At 44.1% G+C, this 12,500-nt stretch overlaps 1 protein-coding gene across 1 annotated transcript in view; it reads right to left on the bottom strand.

Annotated features, from left to right (window-relative positions):
* LOC129821818 (protein jagged-1b-like) overlaps nt 1–12,500 on the bottom strand; it is a 43,160-nt gene that overhangs the window by 14,862 nt on the left and 15,798 nt on the right. The window contains exon 3 of the mRNA XM_055879494.1: nt 2,950–3,007. Coding sequence (XP_055735469.1) covers nt 2,950–3,007 — 58 coding nt within the window. The remainder of the gene's footprint in view (nt 1–2,949; nt 3,008–12,500) is intronic.

Raw genomic sequence — 12,500 nt, 5'->3', positions numbered from 1 at the left:
GGGGCTTTAAACCCAATGTGTAAAAATACAGAATCTTTCAGGAGCTCAGGAGAACGAGGGATGGCGCAAACAAGACGTACAACTGGAGCTGAAGGGCAGAGGGAAAGAGAGATGGAGGGAAGAGGAAAAAGAGAGGGAGAAGGAGGAAGAGGAGGAGGTCTGTGGGTTTGGTTCCCAGCCTCTCATTATCTCTCCACTCATCTTTTGGCTGAGTCTGTCTGCAGCCTTTTGCTGGGCAGGAGGGGGCAGAGGAACAAGGGCGACAGGGGGAGAGGATGAAAGGGAAGGGCTGGGGAACGAGAGGAATGAGAAAGGATGGGTGCATCTTTGTGTTTGTGTGTCTTAGTGAGTATGTGATGAGAATTGAAGGGTGCGTTTTAGCGTTTCTGTTACGTTGCAGCTTAATTCTAACAAGTATTAAATCGTTTTTTCCCCTCGTCAATCTACTACACACACTACCCCATAACGACGAGACAAAAACAGGTTTTTATACATTTTTGCTAATTTATCAAAAATAAAAGAGACTGAAATATCAAATGCACATAAGTATTCAGACTGTTTACTCAGTACTTTGTTGAAGCACCTTTGGCAGCGATTACAACATCGAGTCTACTTGGGTATGACGCTACAAGCTTGGCACAACTGTATTTGGGGAGTTTCTCCCATTCTTCTCTGCAGATCCTTTCAAGCTCTGGCAGGTTGGATGGGGAGCGTCGCTGCACAGCTATTTTCAGGTCTCTCTGGAGATGTTCGATCGGGTTCAAGTCCGGGCTCTGGCTGGGCCACTCAAGGACATTCAGAGACTTGTCCGGAAGCCACTCCTGCATTGTCTTGGCTGTGTGCTTAGGTTCGTTGTCCTGTTGGAAGGTGAACCTTCGCCCCAGTCTGAGGTCCTGAGCGCTCTGGAACAGGTTTTCATCAAGGATCTCTCTATACTTTGCTCTGTTCATCTTTCCCTCGATCCTGACTAGTCGACCAGTCCCTGCTGCTGAAAACATCCCCACAGCATGATGCTGCCACCACCATGCTTCACAGTAGGGATGGAGCCAGGTTTCCTCCAGACGTGATGTTTGGTGTTCAGGTCAAAGAGTTCAATATTGGTTTCATCAGACCAGAGAATCTTGTTTCTCATGGTCTGAGAGTCTTTAGATGCCTTTTGGCAAACTCCAAGCGGGATGTCATGTGCCTTTTACTGAGGAGTGGCTTCCGTCTGACCACTCTACCATAAAGGCCTGATTGGTGGAGTGCTGCAGAGATAGTTGTCCTTCTGGAAGGTTCTCTCATCTCCACAGAGGAACTCTAGAGCTCTGTCAGAGTGACCATCGGGTTCTTGGTCACCTCCATGACCAAGGCCCTTCTCCCCCGATTACTCAGTTTGGCTGGGCGGCCAGCTCTAGGAAGAGTCTTGGTGGTTCCAAACTTCTTCCATTTAAGAATGATGGAGGCCACTGTGTTCTTGGGGACCTCAATGCTGTAGAATTTCTTTGGTGCCTCAACAAAATCCAATATAGGACCTCTACGGACAATTCCTTCAACCTTGGGGTTTCTCTGACACGCTCTGTCAACTGTGGGACCTTATATAGACAGGTGTGTGCCTTTCCAAATCATATCCAATCAATTGAATTTACCACAGGTGGACTCCAACCAAGTTGTAGAAACATCTCAAGGATGATCAATGGAAACAGGATGCACCTGAGCTCACTACCGAGTTCTAAAGTACCTCTGGCAGCAACATCAGCACAAAAACTGTTTGCCAGGAGCTTCATGAAATGGGTTTCCATGGCCGAGCAGCCGCACACAAACCTAAGATCACCATGCGCAATGCCAAGCGTTGGCTGGAGTGGTGTAAAGCTCATCGCCATTGGAGTAGTGGAAACGCATTTTCTGGAGTGATGAAACACGCTTCACCATCTGGCAGTCCGACGGACAAATCTGGATTTGGCGGATGCCAGGAGAACACTACCATAGTGCCAACTGTAAAGTTTGGTGGAGGAGGAATAATGATCTGGGACTGTTTTTCATGGTTCGGGCTAGGCCCCTTAGTTCCAGGGAAGGGAAATCTTAACGCTACAGCATACAATGACATTCTAGACCACTCTGTGCTTCCGACTTTGTGGCAACAGTTTGGGGAAGGCCCTTTCCTGTTTCAGCATGACAATGTGCCTGTGTTTCTAAGCAAAGGGAGACCAACTCCATATTAATGCCCATGATTTTGGAATGAGATGTTCGAAGAGCAGGTGTCCACATACTTTTGGTCATGTAGTGTGTCTGTCTGTTTTTAGAGAATGCTGCTCACATTCCCTATCATGCAGATTTCTCCGATTATCAGCAGAAACAAGGAGCGGAGGGTGAAATTAAAGGGTCTGACTGGGAGACCTCAGAAACACTGACACACACGTACAGGCACAATTCGAAACACACACACACACACACCCACAGACACGTAAAAGCATACAGATTTGCTGCACTACATCTCCCCTGCACATCGACACACATTCAAAACAGACATATACTGGTAGTGCCTCCTTCTCGAGACAGCAAGGGGACCCAGTGAGGACAGAGGGGAACCATAGCCCCGGGTCACAAACGGGAAGGGGGAGGGGGCCACATGCACTCTATGTCCCTCCCTCCCTCCCTCCCTCCTTCCCTCCCTGTATCACAGCTTATTTTCCTTTAAAGTGTGTGGGAAAGTATGAGAGTCTGGCTGTGCTCAAAGAAAGAAGGCAATTTAGTCTGTCTGTCTCTTTCTCTGCTTCTCTCTCTCTCTCTCTCTCACACACACACACACACACACACACACACACACACACACACACACACACACACGCACACACACACACACACACACACACACACACACACACACGCACACGCACACGCACACGCACACGCACACGCACACGCACACACACACACGCAGGAAATTGGAAATTCTCTCTCCTGCCTTACCTGATTCTGATGTTTCGTTGTCATGGTCCAGAGCCTCTAACACCAAGGAGAAAGATTTCTGTGGAGGACAAAGAGGGAGAAAAAGGTTCAGTCAATTCAGCTTCATCTACGTATGTAGTTCTGATACAAATAGATTTGTCACAAAGTTCTTAGCAACAATCTGGCGTAAACACCCCGAAGAGCTAGCCAAGAACATGTAGTAGCTCACAGAAGGACTACTGATGAAACGAAACAAATACAACCTTGCAACCTCACAGTGTGAAGACGAAAGTCATTTTTTACTCACTCCGGAAACGTTCATAAAATCCATATAGCAGTAGGGCTGTGACGGTCATTGGATTTTGGATGACGGTAATTGGCCAGCCAAATGACCGTGGTCATCGTAATAACAGTTGGAAAAGCAACAAAAAAGAAATAAATAATAATATATACAAAAAAGAAATGATCTGACACACATTTCCTCCTCCTCTCCTGACTGCATGTATAGAAATAGAATGAATAGAACGTGCGTCCCCATTCTAGTCAATGATGGCATAATGGGTGGACTGGCTGCCATTGCAAGTGTACCCATAGTGAAACACCCCACTCCTTAATTTTTTCCTGGTTACATTACAGTCAATGAACAAAGTAGACCATACTCAGATACTACCGCATTGGAGAGACAGCCCGGAACTGATTATTTTTGTTTCAAAGGTAAACGGCCTGAGTGAACTATCTTAACTTATCCACCATCTTTGGCCATAGGAGCAAAGCAGGAAGTAAAAGCGGGAAGTGTACCTATCAATATGTGCTGTGATTTGTTGATTCCACTCAACTGACATTACAAAAAAAACATTCCATTGCATGTGCCACATCAGTTAACACAATTTGAATGAACATTCTACATTTCAACAAGGAGCAGCAAAGTTTCAAAGAGTCCATTTTTTCAGCTGAAACGGGCTCAACCGCACAAATGCCAAGCTGTTCCGTCTTCAGGATATATATACAATCTCTGAATGTCCTTGAGTGGCCCAGCCAGAGCCCGGACTTGAACCTGATCGAACATCTCTGGAGAGACCTGAAAATAGCTGTGCAGCGACGCTCCCCATCCAACCTAACAGATCATGAGAGGATCTGCAGAGAAGAATGGGAGATACTCCCCAAATACAGGTGTGCCAAGCTTGTAGCGTCATACCCAAGTAGACTCGATGTTGTAATCGCTGCCAAAGGTGCTTCAATAAAGTACTGAGTAAAAAGTCAGAATACTTATGTAAATGTAATATTTCAGTTTTTATTTGTAATAATTTGCTGACATTTCTAAAAAACTGTTTTTGCTTTGTCATTATGAGCTATTGTGTGTAGATTGATGAGGGGAAAAAAATATTTAATCAATTTTAGAATAAGGCTTTAATATAACAAAATGTGGAAAAGGTGAAGGGGTCGGAATACTTTCCCGAATGCACTGTATATACAGTGCCCTCCATAATAATTGGGACAGAGAATATATGTTTATCTTCTTTTGGCTCTATACTCAAAAAGTTTGGATTTGAAATCAAACCATGACTATTAGGATAAAGTGCAGACTGCTTTAAGTTGAGGGTATTTTATCCATATTGGGTGAAATGACAGCACTTTTTGTCCATAGTCCCCACATTTTTGGGAACCAAAAGTATTGGGACAAATTCACTTATCTGTAGTAAAGTAGTAAAAAGTTGAGTATTTGGTCCCATATTCATAGCGCGCAATGACTACATCAAGCTTGTGACTCTACACATTTGTTGGATGCTTTTGTTGTGTTTCGGTTGATTTTCAGATTATTTTGTGCCCAATAGAAATGAATGATAAATAATGTAGTGTGTAATTTTGGAGTTGCTTTCATTGAAAATAAGAATAGAATCTGTTTCTTAACACTTCTACTGTAATGTGGATGCGCCATGATTACGGATAATCCTGAATTAAATGTGAATATTGATGAGTGAGAAAGTTACAGACGCACAAATATCATACCCCCAAGACATGCAAACCTCATCATTACAAAAACAGAGGAGGTTAGAGGTTACGACGGTTATAAGGAAATTGTGTCAGCCCTATATAGAAGCACTGATGTGTTATGCCAAACTAGGCTACCCCTAGGGAGCCATGTCACCCACATCTACGGAGCATTCTGGCAACTCTGCCAGGCCCTTAAGGACAGGTTTACATTTTTCCTATTTTCCAGGTCATAGATTTAATAGGACTGGGCCCATATCCACAACGTTTTGTTCAGAGTAGGAGTGCTGATCTGGGATCAGTTTAGCCTTTTAGAGCATAACAAATAATGTTATATGAACAGATCCTAGATCAGAACGGCCCCAGGTATGCTTGTATGATACGACAGAGTGGCGTGAACCATTAGGAATTCAGCACCTTAAAAAAGCAGCAATACAGAGAGAGAGACAGAGAGACAGAGACAGAGAGAGTTAGAGTGAGAGAGAGTACTGTATAGACCACTACATCTGGCTACAACAGGGCCTGTACAGAAGACAGGGACAAACAGCAGAGATCTTACGAATTTGAATTTACTGAGATACCCGACTCAGGGGAGATAAGGAGGACAGGTGTTTTTGGTTGTTTTTGTTTTTATAGACATGGGTCTGAATTATTCAGCAATGAATAATTCAGACCCATGTCCCCCCTTTCTCCATCCCTCCTCTCGCTCTCTCTCTCCAAAACACCCCAGCAGCTGCCATGCAAATCACCCCGCCATGCATTGTGGGTAGGGTGTCCTCCTAAAGGGCTGCATGGATGTGCAGTCACGACTCTGCTCTAAGGGCCCACCGCCGAGGCGATGAGTGGAGCGGGGGATGGAGAGATGGAGGATGGAAGGTGAGTTTAGACGGAAGAAAAGAGGGCGGGATGTAAGATAAAAGATAGTAAGTGAGCCGAGAGTAAATTATATGTATAAGAATGACGGGAGGGATGGAGGGAGGAGGGAGTAGGTGTAAAAATGTACAAATATGTAGAGGGTAGTTTATTAGAGGTTGGAAAAGACATTCAGGAGTGGGGAGGGGAAGGATGAAGGGCGGGGAAGGTGCACAGGAGTGTAGACGCTGAGGGCGTGTGTGCGTGTGTGTGTGCGTTCATGCATGCGTGTGCGACCTGAGGTGAGGAAGGACAGAGAAGATGAGAGGTTGGGCATTGAATAAATAGGTAGGTGAGCTTTAGACCGACCATAGAGACATCCAGGAGAATACACTGGGAAGCAAGGGAGAGTACAGATACAGGATGAAGAGAAAGGGAGGATGGAATAATAGGATGGAAGAGGAAAAGAGCATGGAAATGTGTGACAGTGTGAGGAGTGAGGTCAGGGGACTGTGGATGAAGAAGTTGCATTGGAGAAAGTGTAGAACAACGGGTCACAGCGTAATAGACAGGTAAACAAGAGGTGGGGAGGAAGAGGTGAGGGGAGGTGAGGATGTGTAGAAAGGAGAGCAGTGCCACGCATGCACACACACACACACACACACACACACACACACACACACACACACACACACACACACACACACACACACACACACACACCGCAGATTAGAGAAGGGGAGTGAGACATCCCTCAGCCTACTTGAGTGTTTTTCACTCCACTATCTTTACCTATGGTGTTTACAATCCACCCCCATTAACACACAGACACACACAGTGGTAGCCCGCATTAGTCAGAGTGCTAATGAGCCATCGAGACCTCCCAGAGTGCAAGCAGGGTGTTTGTGGCTCGGGATGATGGCCCATTTGGATTCGTTGATGTTTGTCATCTCTCAGAACATTGGAAAATCATTATAGACTAGTGCGTGGACAGTGGCAAATTAGAATTGAAGAACAGTGACCGCTCTACCTATTCTATTTCTAAAGGGGGCGGGACTCGGGAGGGGTGATTATGGGCGGAAGTCATCACCGGTTTGGACATCCTGTCGGAAGACTTCTGGGTAGGGAATTACGCAGTGTCCAATACACACACACCGCTACCTCAGTGTTGGCGTGCACCCAGGCTACTAGCTACGTACACCTTTCTCACCCCCTTTCTCTCCTTATCTCTCTCTCAATTCAATGAAATTCTCAGGGTTTTATTGGCATGAGAAACATATGTTTACGTCGCCAAAGCCAGTGGAATAGATCGTAAACAAAAGTGAAATAAACAATCAGAAATGAACAGTTAACACTACGCTCACAAATGTTCCAAAGGCATCGAGACATTTCAAATGTCATATTATCGCTCTCCCTCTGTTCTCCTACCGCTGTCCCGCCCCTCCCCCGTCCTCCCCCAACCATCCCCCGTCCTTCCCCACCCCGTACCTGCTCCCATGTCAGCAGCTGGCTACGACCTAAGGGAGGGCCCATATGAGCAGCGGTGGAAAAAGTACCCAATTGTCATACTAGAGTAAAAGTATAGATGCCTTAATAGAAAGTTACTCAAGTAAAAGTAAAAGTCACCCAGTAAAATGCTACTTGAGTAAAAGTATTTGGTTCTAAATATACTTAAGTATCAAAAGTAAATGTAATGGATAAAATATACTTAAGTATCAAAAGTAAATGTAATTGCTAAAATATTCTTAAGTATCAACAGAAAAAGTAAAAGTATAAATCATTTAAAATTCCTTCTTTTAAGCAAAGCAGGTGGCACCAGTTTCTTGTTTGGAAAAATGTATGGATAGCCAGGGGCACACTCCAACACTCAGACATCATTTACAAAAGATGCATGTGTGTTTAGTGAGTCCGCCAGATCAAAGGCAGAAGGGATGACCATGTGTTGTCTCGATAAGTGCGTGAATTGGCCCATTTTCCTGTCCTTCTAAGCATTCAAAATCTAACGAGTACTTTTGGGTGTCAGGTAAAATGTACGGCGTAAAAAGTACCTTATTTTCCTTAGGAATGTAGTGAAGTCAAAGTCAAAAATATAAATAGTAAAAGTAAAGTACAGATACCACCAAAAATAACTTAAGTAGTACTTTAAAGTATTTTTACTTAAGAACTTTACACCACTGCATATGACACACACACACACAGCACACATCCACGCAGAGCCCAGGTCACACACAGCCAGGTGACACACGCACTCAGGAAGGGTGTACCATTGACCAGACCTTTTGCTAAAGCTGGGGTCACACCCCCGGGGACCAGAGTAACCATGGTTACTCATCATGAAATCTGTAAACTGTTCATTTTGTGCAATATTTATTCATTGTTCTTTTATTGCTACTGGGCATTTCCATGTAAAAGGACCCATGAGCACCAACATGTGAAGATTATAGGAGCGTGTCAAAGGAAAAGAGTATATACACTGTATCTTTTTGGGGATTAATTAAGGCATTTATTTTTCTACCATTTTCCATCCTAAAAATAAGCAATAGATTAGATTTCTGGTCAAACAGATGGAAAAGGTGTTTTAGAAAACATCTACCAGACAAGTTTTTAAAGCTATTAGAAATATATCCAAAGGACAGTACGCAATAGAATACAGTAAAGAAAAGTAGAGTTGAGTACACTGTAACTGAACTCTACTGTACTCTACATTTTTGTCATTTAGCAGAAGCTCTCATCCAGAGCGACTTAACAGGAGTAATTAGGGTTAAGTGCCTTGCTCAAGGACACAGCGAGTACTCTACTCTAATCTACTGTGCTGTACTTTGATGTCCAAACATAGGAAATATAGACGTCTATGATTGCTTTAGATTTGGTCCTGTCTGGAACAACCAAATGTTGTTTTATGGGGGGGGGGGGTAGAGCTGATTAAAATAATATTCCGTGGGTAGAATAATGCCCAAATACGTAAAGGAGAATATTGAATATTTATACCTTTGTGTACCTATTTAGAATACATTGCCATGAAGAGAATGACATTCATATTTAAGTATTATTCATCAGGCACCCTTCATGAAATTCCATTACCATGTGTAAATCCACTTCACCTACTGTAATCCAATAACCAAAATAGATTTTTTCAAAGTCAAGGTGTCGTGTCATAGCTGACAGACCATTCTTTCTGCAGACATTCAGAGCAGATATTTAACAAAGTTCTTGGAAAACATAAAAAAAAAAAAAAAGAGGTTAGATTTGACCAACATTTTTGTTACCAAACTTTGCATCTGCACTGTTCTTCCAGTGAATTTCTTTTGATAAAAAAAATTCATTGTAAAATTGTTTAAAGTAGTCATTGTGCATAGAGTTGTATGGTTTGTTCAACTTTAAAATCAATGTTTTTAGTTTGGCCACACATTTTAAGTAAAAAAATCAGCGTCTCGATTCCGTTACCGTGGAATTGTCCAATTGTTTGATGTGAACCGTGCTATAAAGATCATTATCAAAAAAACGTATCGCATTACTTTCCAATAATGCGATACTACAAAACAGATACGCTGTCCAACACACTTCAAAATGTAATCTATCAGTCACGCAAAAAACACAGATATGCAAATCAGATGCACAGAAGCATACCAACAATTTAACACACAAGTAAACACACAACAATAGGACAAATATAAGCACCAACCAAATCATTGTTATTATTATTAAACCACAATAGTCTGCTATTAAATACATGCTGCGAATACATACACCCCTAGCACCCACACATATATCCACTCACTCTCTCACACACTGACAGAAACATACAAAAAAAACTTTTGACGCATGATATTTCCCTCTCTCCTTATCACTCAACCCTGCAGTTCCACCAAAACAGGCTGGTTCCACTCTCTCTCTTACAAGTCTGGTTAGAAATACACAGATACGTTGCTAAGGTTGCTACGTTAAAAAAAAAACAGGCCTGAGTGAGTACACTGTGAGTGTGTGTGTGTGCGCCTGCGTGTGTGTGTGCGTTTATGACCAGAGAGAGAGGAAATTAAACAACAATAATGAGACACATGGCCACTGACTGTGGTGATTTTAGCATGTAAATCTTGGTGGGGCAAAACCCCCAAAAAATGTTTTATGCATGCCAGTAAAGCCACTACACAACACAACACTAAACAATACATTAATTGCACTATAACGGTGACAAACGGTACCCACAAACTGTTAGGGCCTACGTAAAGCTGTCCCAACAGCAGAGTCCCAACAGCAGTACCAACACCTCACCACTGCTACACCTGGCTATCAGTGGAGTCGCTAAACCACGATAAGACAAGGACATCCCGGCCGGCCAAACCCTCCCCTAACCCGGACGACGCTGGGCCAATTGTGCGCCGTCCCATGGGTCTCCCGGTCACAGCCGGCTGTGACACAGCCTGGGATCGAACCCGGGTCTGCAGTGGCGCCTCAGCACACATTGTTCAATTTGAGATTTCCAACTTGTTGTGTAATGTTTATGTCCAATGGCCGATGAGCACCGATACCTTTTATCTATCATTTTTCTTCTTATGACAAGGATTGAAAAGGATTTGCCAGTAGATTGCCGACTTGATGCACAATGATGACTGATTGTCTAGCTTGTTAGCTAAGGATGTTGTTGACATGATCAGTCCAATCAAAGCTAAGGTAGGTATAACATGATTTGACGTCATTTTATCTGTGGCCAATGACCTTGAGCCTTCTTGAATGGGAACTTCTAATGTAAGTCTATGGCAGCACCCAAGGGGCTTGAATTCTCAAGCTCTACCCGTAGATTTTGCTGTGACGTAGTGTCCCCATGAGTGACAGAACACTGAGCCAATCACGGCTCTGCCCCACCTGCACCTGAAAGACGCGTCGCCACTGACAATAATACAGTGATATTTTGACTGTTTGTCACCCAAACAACAACACCGTGATTTGTTTTCCTATTTGGGACAATAATAGCAGAAGGGATGACAGAGCCGGGGAGTGCCGTGGATGTTGTTCCACGTCTGAGAGCATGGTGTACCTGTGTGAGTGGGTATTTGTGTGTTTGTCAGGGTGGAATGTCGCTGTGGGAGTGTGTGGGGGAGTGCAGTGTTGTCTGGTGTGTGTGTGCGTTGACTACCACAGTGTGTTTTGTGTGTGTTATTTCATAGTTCATAGTTGTGTGTGTGTTTGTGTGTGTGCGCGTGTGTGTGCGTGTGTCATGTAGCGATGAGGAGTGGGCTCAAAGTGTGTCACGGCAGTGAATTGAGAGGCTGGAAGAAACCATTAAACCACTTTATAATTGAAGTTGATTCGTTCAAGAGGACACTCAACAGCTTTCCTAACTCCACGATTTCCTCTGGAAAACTTCCATGGAATGTCTGTCATCTCTTGCAGAACTGTCATTTATTTCATCTTTTCTTAAACCACTGTTCTGGGAGCAATTTGCTAATTTTACCACTCGTAACCTCTCCATCCGCAAAAAGTCTGAGGTTGATGTTGCTGTGGACTGGAGGGAGGATGGGGCCTTTTTCCATTTGGACATACCACAGCTCCAGGTCTCCACAGTTATGCCCTCGTTGACCACTCTTCTTAACAGGCTGTGTTAGCATGGAGAGAGAACGAGTGGGAGTTCCCAAAACAAGACGCAATAACAACAAGGAAATTAAACAGTCATAAATCCTTGGAAACTGTCTGATTGTTTCTCCCCCTCTTCCCCTCCAGTCTACCATAAATAAAACAAGGCTTGAGTTAATGACACCCAGACAGATGCCCATGTATGCCCACAATCCTAACCCTCCACATTCCTTTTCCTCAAAGCTCATGGAGCCAGGTGTGCCCCTCTCTCCATTTCTCCCTGATATCTCTCTCTCTTTCTGTCTCTCTCTGCTGTCTCTTTTGTCCCTCTCACTCCATTTCTGATGGGCATTATGACCCCCCCTCCCCCGACCCTCTCCACCTCTCTCTGAGCCCTCAGACATGGGCAGGGTAGGATATCCCGGCTGAGCCAGGCTGTACAAACACAGCTCTACAACAGGAAGGACTCCCAACCCTGAGAGAGGAATTTCCCTCCACACACACGCATACACACGCACAAACATGCAAAAGTGCACATGATAAATATGATGGTCAAAACTATCAACTATAACAGTATTCTCTCTCGCTCCCTCTACCTCGCTCTTTCTCTCTCTCTCTCTACCTCTCTCTCTCTCTCTTTCTCTCTCTCTCTCTACCTCTCTCTCTCTCTCTTCTCTCTCTCTCTCTACCTCTCTCTCTCTCTCTCTCTCTCTCTCTCTCTCTCTCTCTCTCTCTCTCTCTCTCTCTCTCTCACCCCGTGCTCTACCATCTACGTGAGCAGCACACCAATCATTCTGCTACCAGGCCCATTACTATCATAACCCCTCTCTCATACAGATGACACCACTCTCAAGGAGTATCACTAGCCCAACTGTAATTATAGACACACACACACACTAACACACACACAAACACACACTTGCACACACATCCACACATGTCCCTTCAGTGACAGTGTTGTCATGACAGCGGTGCTTGAAGCTGGATACGATGGCTTGCACCACACCAGCAACACCCGAATGGAATCACAGTAACAGTGGGCCCATTCTTATTCCCTATATAGTGCACTATACCCTATGGACCCTGGACAAAAGTAGTGCACTACATCCAGAAAATAGGGTGCCATTTGAAAACTGAAACCTAGAACAGACATGGACTAGTCC

Source organism: Salvelinus fontinalis, chromosome 24 (genome assembly GCF_029448725.1).
Source record: "Salvelinus fontinalis isolate EN_2023a chromosome 24, ASM2944872v1, whole genome shotgun sequence".
NCBI lineage: Eukaryota > Metazoa > Chordata > Actinopteri > Salmoniformes > Salmonidae > Salvelinus > Salvelinus fontinalis.
The sequence above is the reverse complement of the archived record's forward strand: the minus strand, read 5'-3'. Positions and strand labels throughout refer to the sequence as shown.